At 42.0% G+C, this 17,141-nt stretch overlaps 2 protein-coding genes across 2 annotated transcripts; both read right to left on the bottom strand.

The window, feature by feature from the left end:
• LOC101111436 (olfactory receptor 1L4) lies at nt 1–1,001 on the bottom strand. The gene has a single exon (XM_004005658.4). The coding sequence runs from the start codon at nt 970–972 to the stop codon at nt 1–3; it is 972 nt and encodes a 323-aa protein (XP_004005707.4). The 5' UTR covers nt 973–1,001.
• A 14,906-nt stretch (nt 1,002–15,907) lies between these two features.
• Nucleotides 15,908–16,896, bottom strand: LOC101115698 (olfactory receptor 1L4-like). The gene has a single exon (XM_012163558.3). It carries the CDS (start codon nt 16,841–16,843, stop codon nt 15,908–15,910), a length of 936 nt encoding a protein of 311 aa, XP_012018948.1. The 5' UTR covers nt 16,844–16,896.
• Between the last annotated feature and the right edge of the window lie 245 nt (nt 16,897–17,141).

A 17,141-nucleotide genomic window follows, 5' to 3' on the forward strand; every position in this document is an offset into this window, starting at 1 on the left:
CTATGAGTAAACTTGGTCCCTTAATTTCCTTAAACCCTTCTTCATATCTTTGTTCCTCAGGCTATAGATGAAAGGGTTCAACATGGGTGTCACTATTGTGTACATAACTGTGGCTACCCGGTCCTTCACCACTGAGTACATGGACAGTGGCCTAAAGTAGACATAGATGACACTCCCATAGAAGAAAACCACCACGGTGAGGTGGGAGCCACAGGTGGAGAAGGCCTTCCACTTCCCAGCCGCAGAGGGGATTTTGAGCACAGTGACGATGATTCTCAGGTAGGAGAAGAGAATGCACAGGAAAGGGGTGGCAATGACAGCCAGGGTCTCAGTCATGACCACCATCTGGCTGGATGAAGTGTCAGAGCAGGAGAGCTTGAGCACCGGCTGGGTATCACAAAAGAAGTGCTTGATGACATGGGAGGCACAGAAAGACAGGCGGGACATGAGTAGCACACGCAGCATGGAGTGCAGGTGAGAGATGGTGCACGAACCCAGCAACAGGAGGAGGCAACGCCGTGGGCTCATGACCACACCATAATGGAAGGGGTTGCAGATGGCTACCAGCCGGTCTATGGCCATCGAGGCCAGCAGGTAGCTGTCGGTGTTCCCCAAGGCCATGAAGAAGTACATCTGGACCAGACAGCCCACATAGGAGATGAATTTTGTCTCTGAGAGTAAGTTCACCAGCATGTTGGGCATGATGACTGTTGTGAAGCAGATATCCATGAAGGACAGGTTGCTGAGGAAAAAGTACATAGGGGTGTGGAGCCGGGAGTCAGAGTGGATGGCCAGGATGATGAGTCCATTCCCCACCAGGGTGATCAGGTACATGACGAGGAAGACAGCAAAGAGGGGTTTCTGCATCTGGGGGTTGGAAGAGAGGCCCAGGAGGATAAAGCCTGAGATGCTGCTGCTGTAGTTCTTCATATCCATGTCCTTGACCTCTTGGTCAGGGTTTGAAGGCCCCATGGGAGAGATGTGAAGGGTAATTTGATGAAGATGGCTCTTGCTTAACCTCCAGCCTATTAAAGAAAATGAATCCCACTGCTTAAAAGAATACTTATTTCAAGAAACTACAGAGATCAGGGGATAAAACCCAACAAGAGGAAAGGTAAACAATTCCAAGCTACTCCCTAAAAGAGAGGCTAAGGTTTTCCCAGGTGTTCTTAGAAACATCTATGGAGCATAATTTATTTGAGTTCTCTTTTGAATGACTCTTAGGTTGTTTTATGTTTTTGCTTGACCAACATCCCTAATCAACTCCCTCACCCCTCCCTGCCTTTTTTTCTTCTTGTTGTAGGGGAAAAGTCTGCTAGGTCCCACCTTGAATCAGGATGCTTTCATTCAAGAGGTACCAATGAATGAGGTCCTCTCATTTGGATCCTCTCCTGTTCATATGTCCAGAGGTGGTGGCGGTAGTGGGGATGGGACAAAAGTGAGCATTGAATTTCATCCATGCTTCTCAGTATCCGCAGAATTTAGATGAGAATTTTTTATGGCTTTGGAGCAAAACCTGCTTAATGTTTATTTAAGCATTTCCATTTGTCTCACATGTCCAGTACTTTGGCCACCTCATGCGAAGAGTTGACTCATTGGAAAAGACTCTGATGCTGGGAGGGATTGGGGGCAGGAGGAGAAGGGGACGACAGAGGATGAGATGGCTGGATGGCATCACTGACTCGATGGACGTGAGTCTGAGTGAACTCCGGGAGTTGGTGATGGACAGGGAGGCCTGGCGTGCTGCGATTCATGGGGTCGCAAAGAGTCGGACACAACTGAGCGACTGAACTGAACTGAACTGAACTGAACATGTTCTTGATGCTCAGATTCTAGGTTTTTGGTTCAGGGATGCCACTCCAAATAGTTATATTATCAGGAATGGCCTATATTACCAAGATTAATCTTTTCAATATATTGAATATTCTGATTAAGAAAGTGTGAAGTTCTTGTTCTAAACATTGTAATATTATAGGAAATTCAAATGCTGTATGTAAGGGCCCCATTCTCATAGTGCCATGGAAAAGACTGGCAAGAATGATCTGTGTTACCCCTATTAAGCTACACTGTTCAGATGATAGTCTGACCCAGCAAGGCATAAACATTAGAAAAATTAAATTGTCATTATTTTTAAGTAGTTTGATTGTATATCTAAAGAAATCCAAGACAGTCACCTGAAAACTTCTGAATCCTGTGTAGATTTCAGCAAAGTTGCCAAGTACCAAATAAATATACAAATATTAATACTCTTCCTGGGATTTCCTGGTGGTCAGTGGTGAAGAATCTGCATGCCAATATGGGGGACATAGGTTCCATCCCTGGTCGAAGACGATCCCACATACTGTGGAGCAACTAAGCCCGTGCACCACAACTACTGAGCCCGCACGCTGCAGTTACTGAAACCTGTGCACCTCAGAGGCCCTGCTCAGCAGCAAGAGAAGGCACCACAACGAGAAACCTGTGCACTGCAGCTGGAGAGTCGCCCCTGCTTGCCACCCCTAGAGAAAGCCCGTGCACAGCAATGAAGGCCCAAGCAGCCAAAAATAAATAAGTGAATAAATAAGCCAAATGTAGCTCTTATTATTTATTTATTCAGCAGTAAATGGTTATTAGAAAAATTTCTATTTCTATGGTAGAAATATGTAATGGAAAAAAACCTTACAACTGAAAGTGGTAAGAAAATCTGAAAAATATTTAGGGTATACCTGAGGAGGGGAAAAAGAGATGATGAAGAGCTATATGAAGAAACTATAACAGAACACAAGACGAGGAGCTGAATAAACAGAATAAATGTTAGGCATATTGCTAAAAATGGAAGATTCACTATTTGAAAATGCTAATTCTTAGATTCCACATGTAAGTTTTATCATACAGTTATTTATCTTTCTCTGACTCTTTCATTTAGCAAAATGCCCTTAAGTTCCATTCATGCTGTGAATGGCAGGGTTTCCTTTTTTCCAATGGCTGACTCTAAAAAGCACAAGCTTATAGAAACAGTATTGTGGTGGTTGCCAAGTACTGGGAGCTGAGAGAAATGGCAGATGTCAATTAACAGGTACAAACTTTCAATTATAAGATGAAATAGCTGTGGATCTAATGTACAGCCTGATGACTAAAGTTAACACTATAGTATTATACACTAATACTATGGTGCTAATGCCCAATTCCCCGACCCATCAGCCCCTGGTAATCACCATTCTGCTTAAGGGAGTGGATCTTAGATGTTCTGATCCCCCAAATAAAAATGGTAATTATGTGAGTTGATGGGTATGTTAATTAACCCTACTGTGTTAATCATTTTGAGACATGTAAGTGGATCAAATCACCATGTTGTACACCTTAAATATACATTGTTATCTGTGAAATCTCAATGAAGCTGAAAAAGGTAAATTTTTCTCAAGCCAAGGAAATTCAATTCACTAAAAACACCCCAGGGGAATATTTAACGGAATTTGAAAAGGCCATTCTAAAATTCATCTAGGGGTATAATGGATAAAGAAAAACAACTGAAAAAATGGAATAATGATGGAGAACTTTTCTAACAAAAAATCATAGCATGGCATAATGAAAAATGGAAATATAATTATACACACAGAAAATCAAATCAATGGTTCAACATAAAGAATTTTGTATACCTGTATTTATACATATACGTACAGCTAGCTCTATGTGGAAATGAATACATAATAAAGATTTATTTCATAGCAATGGAGAAAGGAAGAACTATTTAAAAAGTGATGCTTATGACAATTGGCTCAACATTTTGAAAAAATAAGGCTAGATTTCTACAGTATCTCACTTATACATAAATAAAGCTCATATGAATGAACAATTTAAGAGTAAAAAAATTTAAACCATAAAATAGCTAAAAATAAAGGAGAATATTTTATAGTCTCAGAAGGGGGTTGCCATTTTAAGAAAGAAATAAAATGTAGAGGCATGAATGACAAAATACCATACTCAGAAATGTGAGCATTACTCCAAAAGAAACCATAGGGAAAGCTAAAATATAAACTATTGACTCAGAGAAAACATCAGCAACACATTTACCAAAGAAAACTTATAAGGAGGTGTTCAACCTTATTGGTAATCAGAAAATAGAAATTAGACTGAATTGCAGTTTATACCCGTGAGATTGTGTAGAGGTTCAGAACAGACTCCCCTGGATCATTTTGGCCTGTAGATTAATTTGAACTCAAGTCAACGGAGACCCATTGGACTCAAGAAAAACTGCTGTTCCCAGCTTTACTATTTAGAATTGAAATGGAAGATTTATTATCAGAGAGGAATTTTATCTAAGTGGTCCCATCTGTATGGCAGGACAAACACACAACCACCCAACATCTGCTCTTCTTATTGTCTTGTGGATGACTCTGCTATTCTTGAGAGTCCCAGACTTCTATAGCGATTCTTAGCTCAGTATGGCACATAGACCTCATTGGACCTTTCTGTCTTTTAACCTCCAATGTATGTGAGGTCTCTGACCCTGTCATGTATGTGAAGTTCTCATACAAATGAAATTAAATTTGATTTTCCCATTAATTTATCTCACTCTGATTTTATTATTAGAGCAGGTGAAAGAACCTTTGAAGAGTACAGAAAATTCTGCAATATTAAAAAAATATGTATATATTAACAAGACACATGAAGAAGACCAACACATACTCTGAGAGTGAGAGGGTAATCAGTATAGACCTTTTGGTAGTCTCTATAAGAGCTGAAAATCTTCATGTCTTTATTCAGTAATTCCACTTATACAAGTCTGTCCATTAATGATAGTCATCTATGTATAGCACAGAGATACGTACACACACTTTGATTGTAGCATTGCTTCTAATATCAAATACAACTATACAAATAAAACAAACCACAGAGGAAGCAACCTAAATATTCACAATAGGTGAGTTAATGAAACAAGTGTTAGTGAATTCGCATTGCTTAATATCTCACAGTCTTTAAAGAAACTAGATGGTTAATGTTAGCCAGGGCTTCCTAGGTGTTACTGTTGCTGTTCCTAGGAGACGCAGTGGTAAAGAATCCACCTGCCAATGCAGGAGATTCAGGAGATGCAGGTCGGATCCCTTTGTCAGGGAGATCCCCTGGAGAAGGAAATGGCAGTGCACTCCAGTATTCTTGCCAGGGTAATCCCATGGACAGAGGAGCCCAGTGAGCTACGGTCCATGGAGTCAGAGGCGACTGAGCAGACATGCAATGTTAGTCACATATATGATTAATAGCACTCAATGGCACCCCACTCCAGTACTCTTGCCTGGAAAATCCCATGGACAGAGGAGCCTGGAAGGCTGCAGTCCACGGGGTCGCTGAGGGTCCGACACGACTGAGCGACTTCATTTTCACTTTTCACTTTCTTGCATTAGAGAAGGAAATGGCAACCCACTCCAGTGTTCTTGCCTGGAGAATCCCAGGGACGGCGGAGCCTGGTGGGTTGCTGTCTATGGGGTCGCACAGAGTCGGACATGACTGAAGTGACTTAGCATATACATACCATATACAGTTAGTTAAGGACATTGTGTATCTTTTGACTCTTTTATTGTCTCCAAAATCCTAAGAGATAAGCATGATTGTTTGGATTGGCCAAAAGATTGGTTATGTAAGACGTTACGGACAAACTCGAACTTACCTTTTGGCCAACCCAATATATCCCTATTTTACAAATTAAAAAATAGATTTTAGCAAAGTTAAGTAGCTTTCCCGATCTCATAGTAACTAAATGGTAGAGCTGAGGTTTGAATTCAGGCAGTCTGATGGCAGAGTGGAAGCTATTCATTGGTAAGCTGTGTTGCCAGTGTTACGCCACTCCCTACGATATTTTGTTAAGTGACAAAAGCAAGTTACAGAACAATGGATATAGACTAATCCCATTTTTGTAAAGAAAACTGTCTCCTTCGTATATTGTGTTTGTTGTGGAGTGTGTGTTTACATAGTGTAGTCGTCTTCGGAAGTGAGAATAAACGGATGTAGTGGGTAGTTCTTTCCATATTTAATTCTATGTGTTTGCATTTAAAAATAAGGGATGCATGTTTCTTTTATTAATTTTATAATTAAAAGGTGACAGCGCCCTGAAATTACACTTCTTAGAGACCTAGACTTGTGTGCATATTTTAGTTTTTTCATTACATGGATCTATATGCATATTATATTCAGAAATGGGGTCATACTATCCATAGTGATTTTTCTCTTATCACAGTGTTACAATGGATATTTTTGTATATAAATATTTTGTACTTATGAGAGAGTTTCTACGGTATATAATACATTCTGAGAGATGAAATGCCAAGTCATGAACACAGAAATTTGTAATAGATACTCCCAGTCTGAGACAATTGTTCTTTTATCCCACTTTGGGGAAACGTATTCGTTTCACTCTGTTCTCTTTCCCCATTTTGTTCACTGTATCTTTCAGCCTCATTCCTGGGGCAGTGTTTTTCCCTGGTGATGAAGGACTAACGCATCCTTGTTGGTCTTGAACCTGGAATTCTCCATATCTGTGTGACTTTCCTCTGGGCGGTAGGGAGCCTCCTTCCCATCTTATTGAAACTGATAACAGTGTATTTTCCTCATGCCTTGAGCAGGACCCTTCACCTCAGTGTACCCATCAATAAGATGGGCATGGTTTATCTTTTCGCCTGCCTGATCCTGTCATTTGGAGACATAGGTAGATTATCACATACCATCCCCACATCAAATTGTTTGCATTAAATATGTGCAGATATGTATATCAATTATACTTCAATAAAGCTGTAAAAAAAAAGCAAGCCGTATTGCAGAGCCTTGATTTCAATGATTTTGACTGCAGTTGGTTGAGCAGTCTCATGGGTAAAAGTCAGTTCCACTTATTTGCAGTACCTGTTTGTTGCTCCTAGAGCACACTTAGAGGAGAGAAGCTTGTGTTATTTGATGCCAGATCATTACATATGTTACATATCTGGAGACTCTGATGGGAAAATGCTCTGTCAATGAATGAGATGCTAGAATTCAGACATGAACTGCCTATGTCCCTTCCTAGATATTCAGCTTCTTTCCCATGCTGATTATTTTGCATAACCTGCATAAGGTGGAAGTAGAATGCTTCTTTATCGAGGCTTTGTGATGATTAAGAAGCATGGGGTTTTGATTCATAGCCAGTTTTAGAATAAAAATGGAAGCACTTTTCATTATTTTCAAAAGCACAATTATAATAAATTGATTAGGTTATGCACACTCAATTTTATTATTAATTAAATACCTTATTTCACTACTTGCCTATTATTTAAACAAAATAATATGTACTAACACACTTTTACATGGTATGGGACTTTGTAGATTAAAGTGATTATGGTTAGTAACAAAACATTTTATGTCACTGGCCAAATAAATATAGTTGAGTAGAAAAGTTTGGTGACTCTTTCCACAGGTGCTTAATATTACTGCTATGACAAGATGCTAGAAGAATGATATTTTAGTGATTGGTAGGGCTTGTCATCAGGTAGTAGTTGGGAAGGAGCAGGAGGGACTGGAAACTTTGCAAGCCTTTGAAATCACACTAGCCCCCCTTAAAAGGTATTTACTATCTTCTTTGATAGCACAAAGAGACTATTTCTATACATCTCAATTGTTCTTCCTTAGTATTTCTACTTAGTGGACATTTGTCATCACTGATTGATTTCTCTTCCTTGCTAAAACAGCACCCATCTCCAAGCTATCAGCCACATGAAACCAGGGAGTCCAAAGCTGGAGCAGAGAATGCACTTTATGAACAGAATATACAAATGTTTAGCAAGTAATATTTGGGTGCCAAGCTGTACCTCATCCATGCAACTGCTCCCCAGAATGAGCAAGGACAGTTGAAGAGTGACTAAACCGGGGAAAATTCAGTTAGCATTTATTGGACAGGTTCTGCACTTAGCTCTTGTCTCATGTAATCCTCACAATAGAACTAGGATGTTAGTAGTATTATTTCCCCATTTTATAAAGAATTTAAGTTCAGAGAATCACTCAACTTGTATAAAACAGATTTAAACTCAGGTATGCTTGATTTCAAACTGTGTGTTTCAAAGTACTTTATCAGACTTCCTTTCTCAAACCATCCTTATTGGCCTTGAACCTGGAATTCTCCATATCTACGGTGGAGAGCTAAGCCAGCCTGTCCTTTGTCAGCAGCCCTCCTCTTCCTGCCAACTGCCTTCAGCGTCCTTGCTGATCTGCTCCTCCTCCTCCATCCTTTGCTCCCACACATCGGGACCTTTTCATTTTCCTTCCTTCTTGTTGTTCCAGTTCCAAAGCCTTAGGCTTGTGTGTTCCTCACTTTTATGGGGATATGGTTGTGTCGACTCTGGCCTCAGCTCTGGCAGATTCTAAGCCAACAGCAGCTCTGTGCTCTTGGAGCATCAGGACCTGATTTTAGAATCTTTCCTGAACCCTTTTTTTTTTTTTTTTAAATTCAACTTCTCCTTATCTTGCATCTTACCACTGCCAGCATGAAGATCATATGTGTGTAGTCTCCTGAACAGGGAAGTCCTGCTGAGGGATCTGCAGGGCCCTTTTCAGGATGATCTTTCCTTCCTCATCTTTATGAAATCTCTCCTTTCTGCATAGTTTTCACTCTTAGATTAAAGCTTTATGTAGTCCTTCTCAGCTGTTCAATTCTAGATGTCAAGACAAGGGGACTTTTCAAATATGCCTATGGAAATCCTTTTTGTGTGTAACTGTCTTCCCTCTGTCCCAACATACCGATCCATCAGAGATACTTTAAGTGGACCTTTTGAAAACAAAAATCTTGTGTTTCCCTGCTGAGCTGGCCATGTCTCCCACAGATTTCTCCACCTTGAGGTCCCCAAGTCATTGCAGCCTCTTCCCATGTATATTCTCCTCCTGGTCATATAATAGCTAACAATTCCACAGTGCTTACATGTGCCAGACACTGCTCTAAGAACTTCACGTATATTAAGCCATTTAGTCTTTACAGCACCTCATTTTACAGATAATGAAAGTGAGGCAGAGGGAGCTGAAGTGACCTGCTAGAGGCCGCATAGCTAGGTGGTGGTGGAGCCAGATTCAGGGTGTATCCTCTTAACACTTGCGTTGTCCTAACTTTCTTGTTCACTTGTTCCTCTGCTGACTCCTTTCCTGAAAAATATAACTCTGTGGCTCTGGGTTGTAGGATGTGGGCCATGCCCCTTGAGGCAGGGGCCAGTGCTTTACACAGAGTAGATTCTCCAAAAATGTGTGATATGCGATTATAAGGAGAGAGAGGGAAAAATAGAGAAGAGGAAGTGTTTCCTGGCTTTTGAGATGAAGAAGAGAAGAAAGGATTAGGAAAAGATCACATGAACATGTTAATGTATGGTCTCTGTTCCCAGAGACCCCTTAGCCTGCCTACCTGTGGGCTTGACAGGGGAGATTCAGGGTCCAGATTAGGCCTGGGGTCCTGCCAGCGGGTTATGATCAGGCTCTGAATCTGAGGAAGGAGGCAGATTTCAGTGAGATCTAACTTCAGAAGTGCACTGATTCTTCTCTCTACCTACAGTGAGAACTGTTGATAGGAGGGAGACCCAGCGGGAGTATCCTCCCCCTCAAGCCAGACCTCTGTGGGTATCGGTGCTGCAGCTCTCCCAGGAGAGAACAGTCCTGATGCCCTCACTGAGTTCTGCGCCCAGGAGACTAGGGAGCCTGGCTGTAGAGATGGAGCCTCTACACCTGGAAGGGAAGTAGGACCATGGAGCCATAGGGGTGGTGGTGTGTTCATGCACGTGCATGTGTGTTATGTACATGTGTGTGCTGGTACACTCTATGTGCTCTCTGTACATGCCTGTACTCCTGTGCATGTCAGCATGTTGCTGGAAGGAGAGGTGATGGCCTCTGACATCTCTGAATTTTTTCGTCTGCATGGATGACTGTGTCTAGGTACAGGTGTCACGTTATAGGGAAGAGATTAAGGTACAAGCTCTGGAACCAGACTTGTGCTTAGTCGCTCAGTTGTGTCTGACTCTTTGCAACCCTATGGACTGTTAGCCCTCCAGGCTCCTCTGTCCATGGGATTCTCCAGGCAAGAATACTGGCGTGGTTTCCCATGCCTTCCTCCAGGGGCTCTTCCCAATCCAGGGATCTAACCCAGGTCTCCTGCACTGCAGGCAGATTCTTGACCGTCTGAGCTACCAGGGAAGCTGGAACCAGACTTAATAGATTCAAATACTGGCTCTGCCTCTAACAAGTTATGTGAACTCTGCAAGAGTTAATCTTTTTTGAGTCTAATTTTGATTTTGTTTGCCTTTCTTAAATATTTTATTGCTTCATTATCTTAAGCCAGACTATCATTTTTGAATTCTAGTTCCATCAGTTATTATATGGGCACATTGGAGCAAGTTATTTAACTTCTCTAATCCACACTGTCCTCAAGTGTAAGTGGCATAGCAAACACAATTTTTAGATAGATTTTTTCAATTTTCCCCCTTTAAATTGACTTTATAGGTTTGGTTATAAGTTCACAGAAAAATTCATCAGAAAGAACGGAGAGTCCCCTGTATCCCCTGCCCTTATACATATGCTAAGCTGCTGCTAAGTCACTTCAGTCATGTCTGACTCTGTGCGACCCATAGATGGCAGCCCACCAGGCTCCCCCGTCCCTGGGATTCTTCAGGCAAGAACACTGTTCTATATACATATAGCCCCCCATTATTACCCTTCCTCACCATGGGGTATATTTGGTATCATTAATTAACTTACATTGACACATCTTACTCAAAGCCCATAGTTTTACACTGGGCTTTGTTCTAGGTGGTGTACCTTCTATGGGTTTTAACAAAAATATAATGACATCTATCCTTCATTATAGTATCATAGAGAATAATTTCACTGCCTAAAATTCCTGTGCTCCATCTGTTCATTATTTCCTTCCCCAGCCCCTGGCACCTACTGATCCTTTTTACTGTCTCTGTAGCTTTGCCTTTTCTGGGATACACTGTTGGAATCATCTAGAATGTAGCCTTTTCACATTGGCTTCTTTCAGTTAGTATTTGCACTGAAGGTTCGTCCGTGTGTTTTCATGGGTGGGTAGCTCATTTATTCCTGTAAAAAGTGAAAGTATTAGTGCTCAGTAGTGTCCGACTTTTTGGGATCCCATGGACTGTAGCCTGCCAGGCTCCTCTGTCCATGGAATTCACCAGGCAAGAATGATGGAGTGGGTAGCCATTCCCTTCTCCAGGGCATCTTCCTGACTCAAGGATCAAAACCTGGTGTCCTGCACTGAAGTCAGCTTCTTTACTGTATGAGCCGCCATAGCTGAATAGTATTCCATTGCCTATATTTATCATGGTTTATTTCACCTATCAATATGTATCTTTTTGTAAGTAGCTAGAGATGACTTATTGTACACAGGAAATGCAAAAATTTATTTTGCTGCCTGATGTCAGCAGAAAAAAATGCACCACCTGAAAGTTGAGAATTATATTTTACTCAGCACACAAAACTGAAAACTTAAGCCCGGGACTCGGCCTCTCAGATCATTCAGAGAGACTGCTCCAAAACTGCAACTAAGAGGTCAGGATATATAGGAGCTTCTGTAACACAGGTTGGGTTTTCAGAATATCAAAAGATTACTGTTCATTACAGAAAATCAGGCATTTTAAGTTAATGGATTTACCGTTTTCTATGTATTGTGCTCAGTTGCTCTGTCGTGTCCCACTGTTTGTAACTGCATGGACTCTGTCCATGGGATTCTCCAGGCAAGAATACTGGAGTGGGTTACCATTTCCTCCTCCAGGGGATCTTCCTGACCTAGGGATCAAACCCATGTCTCTTGAGGCTCCTTCATTGGCAGGCGAATTCTTTACCACTGAGCCACCTGGGAATCCCATTTTCTATGTATGGGAAGATGCCAAAATCTGGGCTGTTGGAAATCGTTCCTTTGCTATGAACCTCAGCTATCTGGGACCAGTATCCTGTGCTTTCTCATCTGAGTCTGCTCGGGGTTCATCCTTAGGGGTGACTGTAGTGGCTGTCTGCTGATGGCAGCCTCTATTTTCCCATCCTAGCCTCCCTATTCTCAAGTTTAAAAAGCCCCAATAAGAGTGTTTCTCTGTTTCTCAAAGAAATTCCAATGTTTATTGCTTTTACCAGCTTGGATGATTTCCACTATTTGTTTTATCAAAGTTTAGGAGAAGGCTATGGCAACCCATTCCAGTACTCTTGCCTGGCAAATCCCATGGACAGAGGAGCCTGGTAGGCTGCATTCCATGGGGTTGCTAGGAGTCAGACATGACTGAGCAACTTCACTTTCACTTTTCACTTTCATGCACTGGAGAAGGAAATGGCAACTCACTCCAGTGTTCTTGCCTGAAGAATCCCGGGGTTGGGGGATCCTAGTGGGCTGCCGTCTCTGGGGTCGCATAGAGTCGGACACGACTGAAGCGACTTAGCAGCAGCAGCTGATTTATTATATTAGTTTTAGGTGTACAACATAGTGATTCAGTATTTTTTATAGATTATGCTCAGAGTAAAGTTACTACAAAATAATGGCTATAGTTTCCTGTGCTGTACAATATATCCTTGTTGCTTATTTATTTTATACATTGTAGGTTGTATCTTTTAATCCTCTACCCCTATCTTGCCCCCTACCCCTTGCCTTACTCCGCTGGTAACCACTAGTTTGTTCTCTACTTGTGAGTCTGTTTCTGTTTTGTTATATTCATTCATTTGTTTTATTTTTTAGATTCCACATAAAAGTGATCACTTAAAGTAGTTGTCTTTGTCTGCCTGGCTTATTTCACTAAGTATAGTACCCTACAGGTCCATCCATACTGTGGCAAATGGCAGAATTTCTTTTTTTATATGGCCTAGTAGTATTTCATTCAGAGAAGGCAATGGCAACCCACTCCAGTATATACCATATCTTCTTTATTCATTCATTGGTTTAGGGAACCTTGGTTGCTTCCATATCATGGCTATTGTAAATAGTGCTCTTGTGAATATTGAGATGGATGTTTCTTTTTGAATTAGTGTTTTTATTCTTCTGATATATTTCCAGGAATAGAATTATTGCATTATATGGTAGTTCTATTTTTAGGTTTTTGAGTAGACGTCATACTATTTTCTACAGTGGCTGCACCAATTTACGTTCCCAGCAACACTGTACTAGGGATCCTTTTTTTACATCCTTGTCAACATTTGCTATTTGTAGACCTTTTGATAATTGGCATTCTGAGAAGTATGAGGTGATATCTCATTGTGTTTCTGATTGGGATTCCCTGATGATTAGAGCTGTTGAATATCCTTTCATGTGCATGTTGGCCATTGTGTATCTTGTTTGGAAATATGTCTATTCAGGTTTTATGCCCATTTTTATGGTATTATTTGTTTTTTAATATTGAATTGTATGAGCCATTTATGTATTTTGGATGTTAATTAAATATTTTCACCCATTTAGTAAGTTGTCTTTTCATTTTGTAGATGGTTTCTTTGGCTATGCAAAAGTTTTTTAGTTTACTTCAGTGCAGTTCAGTCACTCAGTCATGTCCGACTCTTTGTGACCCCATGAATCACAGCACGCCAGGTCTCCCTGTCCATCACCATCTTCTGGAGTTCACTCAAACTCACGTCCATCGAGTCGGTGATGCCATCCAGCCATCTCATCCTCTGTCGTCCGCTTTTCCTCCTGCCCCCAATCCCTCCCAGCATCAGAGTCTTTTCCAATGAGTCAACTTTCCCATGAGGTGGCCAAAGTACTGGAGTTTCAGCTTTGGCATTATTCCTTCCAAAGAAATCCCAGGGTTGATCTCCTTCAGAATGGACTGGTTGGATCTCCTTGCAGTCCAAGGGATTCTCAAGAGTCTTCTCCAACACCACAGTTCAAAAGCATCAATTCTTTGGTGCTCAGCTTTCTTACAGTCCAACTCTCACATCCATACATGACCACTGGAAAAACCATAGCCTTGACTAGACGGACCTTTGTTGGCAAAGTAATGTCTCTGCTTTTCAATATGCTACCTAGGTTGGTCATAACTTTCCTTCCAAGGAGTAAGCGTCTTTTAATTTCACGGCTGCAGTCACCATCTGCAGTGATTTTGGAGCCTCAAAAGATAAAGTCTGACACTGTTTCCACTGTTCCCCACCTATTTGCCATGAAGTGATAGGACCAGATGCCATGATCTTGGTTTTCTGAATGTTGAACTTTAAGCCAACTTTTTCACTCTCCTCTTTCACTTTCATCAAGAGGGTTTTTAATTCCTCTTCACTTTCTGCCATAAGGATGATGTCATCTGCATATCTGAGGTTATTGAGATTTCTCCCGACAATCTTGATTCCAGATTGTGCTTCTTTCAGCCCAGCGTTTCTCATGATGTACTCTTCATATAAGTTAAATAAGTAGGGTGACAATATACAGCCTTGACATACTCCTTTTGCTATTTGGAACCAGTCTGTTGCTCCATGTCTAGTACTAACTTGCTTCCTGACCTGCATACAGGTTTCTTAAGAGGCAGGTCAGGTGGTCTGATATTCCCATCTCTTTCAGAATTTTCCACAGTTTGTTGTGATCCACACAGTCAAAGGCTTTGGCATAGTCAATAAAGCAGAAATAGATGTTTTTCTGGAACTCTCTTGCTTTTTCCATGATCCAGCGGGCAGTTGCCATGGCGCACAAGTGTGGCTGAGAGGAGCTACCCCACGTCCAAGGTCGGGGCAGAAGCAGGGAGGACCCCATGCCCTAGGGGCGGTGACCAAGAGGAGCTACCCCACATCCGAGGTCAGGGGCAGCGGCCGAGAATGCCAGGCTGAGACAGTGCAGGAGCGGCCGGGAGGAGCTGCCCCACGTCCAAAGAGCAGTGCTTGCGCGGGGGCAAGAGGGCCGAGAGGAGCTGCTCCACGTTCAAGGTCAGGAGGGGCGGCAGTGAGGAGATACCCCTCGTCCAAGTTAAGGCGCAGTGGCTGCGCTTTGCTGGAGCAACCGTGAAGAGATACCCCACGTCCAAGGTAAGAAAAACCCAAGTAAGACAGTAGGTGTTGCAAGAGGGCATCAGAGAGCAGACACACTAAAACCATACTCACAGAAAACGAATCAATCTAATCATATTAGGACCATAGCCTTATCTAACTCAGTGAAACTAAGCCATGCCCTGTGGGGCCATCCAAGACTGGAGAGTTGTGGTGGAGAGGTCTGACAGAATGTGGTCCACTGGAGAAGGGAATGGCAAACCACTTCAGTATTCTTGCCTTGAGAACCCCATGAACAGTATGAACAGTATGAGTTAACTTAGGTCTCATTTAAAAATTTTTGCTTTTGTTTCTTTTGCTTTAGGAGACAAATCTCAAAAAATATTGCTATAATTTATGTCAAAGAGTGGTCCGCCTATGTTTTCCTCTAGAAGTTTTACTGTTTCAGGTCTTATATTTAGGTCTTTAATTCAAATATGTTTTTTTCTATGGTTTAAGAAAACTGGTTTTCAATGGTTGAAACATTCTGCCTAATTCCTCTTTTATTGAATCTTCAATTCTCAAAATCAAAACACTCCTGAAGAATAATCTTAACGTCATCCCTCCAAGAAGTCTTTGCTAATTTTCTATCAAATCTATGTCATTTCTTATTTAGCAAAACTTTACAGTTTCTGGAATACTAGCCAGTGTGAAGCATATAGAAGAGTTATTTGGGGATAGTTTTATCCAATATATGAATGGCAGAAAATGTTTCACTACGTCTAGATTCCTAGCAGTATTTGGCCTGGGACTGAACATACGTTTGTGCAAAGTGATTGATAGAGACCAAGTGATCTGGCTTGCATGTCAATGCTCTTACTGTGATTCAAGACCAGCTCTCATCACCTCTTTGAGTACCATGTGAAAAATGGTACACAGGAAGAATAACCTGATCATCTCTTAGGTCATCTCCCAGTTATGACATTCCCTCTTGTTATTCTTTCTATGACTGAATTCTGCCCCTTAATTTCCTCAGACCCCTCTTCATATCTTTGTTCCTCAAGCTGTAGATGAAAGGGTTCAACATGGGTGTCACTATTGTGTATATAACTGTGGCTACCCGGTCCTTCACCACTGAGTACATGGACAGTGGCCTAAAATACACATAGATGACACTCCCATAGAAGAAAACCACCACAGTGAGGTGGGAGCCACAGGTGGAGAAGGCCTTCCACTTCCCAGCCACAGAGGGGATTTTGAGCACAGTGATGATGATTCTCAGGTAGGAGAAGAGAATGCACAGGAAAGGGGTGGCAATGACAGCCAGGGTCTCGGTCATGACCACCATCTGGTTGATAGTCGTGTCAGAGCAGGAGAGCTTGAGCACCGGCTGGGTATCACAAAAGAAGTGCTTGATGACATGGGAGGCACAGAAAGACAGGCGGGACATGAGTAACACATACATCATAGAGTGCAGGTGAGAGATGGTGCATGAACCCAGCAACAGGAGGAGGCAACGCCGTGGGCTCATGACCACACCATAATGGAAGGGGTTGCAGATGGCTACCAGCCGGTCTATGGCCATCGAGGCCAGCAGGTAGCTGTCGGTGTTCCCCAAGGCCATGAAGAAGTACATCTGGACTAGACAGCCCACATAGGAGATGAATTTTGTCTCTGAGAGTAAGTTCACCAGCATGTTGGGCACGATGACTGTTGTGAAGCAGATATCCATGAAGGACAGGTTGCTGAGGAAAAAGTACATAGGGGTGTGGAGCCGGGAGTCAGAGTGGATGGCCAGGATGATGAGTCCATTCCCCACCAGGGTGATCAGGTACATGACGAGGAAGACAGCAAAGAGGGGTTTCTGCATCTGGGGGTTGGAAGAGATGCCCAGGAGGATAAAGCCTGAGATGCTGCTGCTGTAGTTCTTCATATCCATGTCCTTGACCTCTTGGTCAGGGTTTGGAGGCCCCGTGGGAGAGATGCAAAGGGGATTTGATGAAGATGGCTCTTGCTTAACCTCCAGCCTATTAAAAAAAAATGAAGCTCACGCTTTTGGTTAGGATTTTAAAGAATATCTACTTCAAGAAACTACAGAGATCAGGGGATAAAATCCAAGAAGGGGAAAGGTAAAAAAGTCCAAGCCACTCTCTACAGGAGAAACTAAACTGTTCCCTTGTGTTCTTAGGAACTTATGGTTTGTCTGAGCTCTTCTCAAGTCTCTGTGGGAAGATATC

This window comes from Ovis aries, chromosome 3 (assembly GCF_016772045.2).
Source record: "Ovis aries strain OAR_USU_Benz2616 breed Rambouillet chromosome 3, ARS-UI_Ramb_v3.0, whole genome shotgun sequence".
NCBI lineage: Eukaryota > Metazoa > Chordata > Mammalia > Artiodactyla > Bovidae > Ovis > Ovis aries.

Excerpts from the sequence above, each read along its gene's own strand:
- LOC101111436 (XM_004005658.4), bottom strand. The coding sequence starts at position 972 with ATGGGGCCTTCAAACCCTGACCAAGAGGTCAAGGACATGGATATGAAG.
- LOC101115698 (XM_012163558.3), bottom strand. The coding sequence starts at position 16,843 with ATGGATATGAAGAACTACAGCAGCAGCATCTCAGGCTTTATCCTCCTG.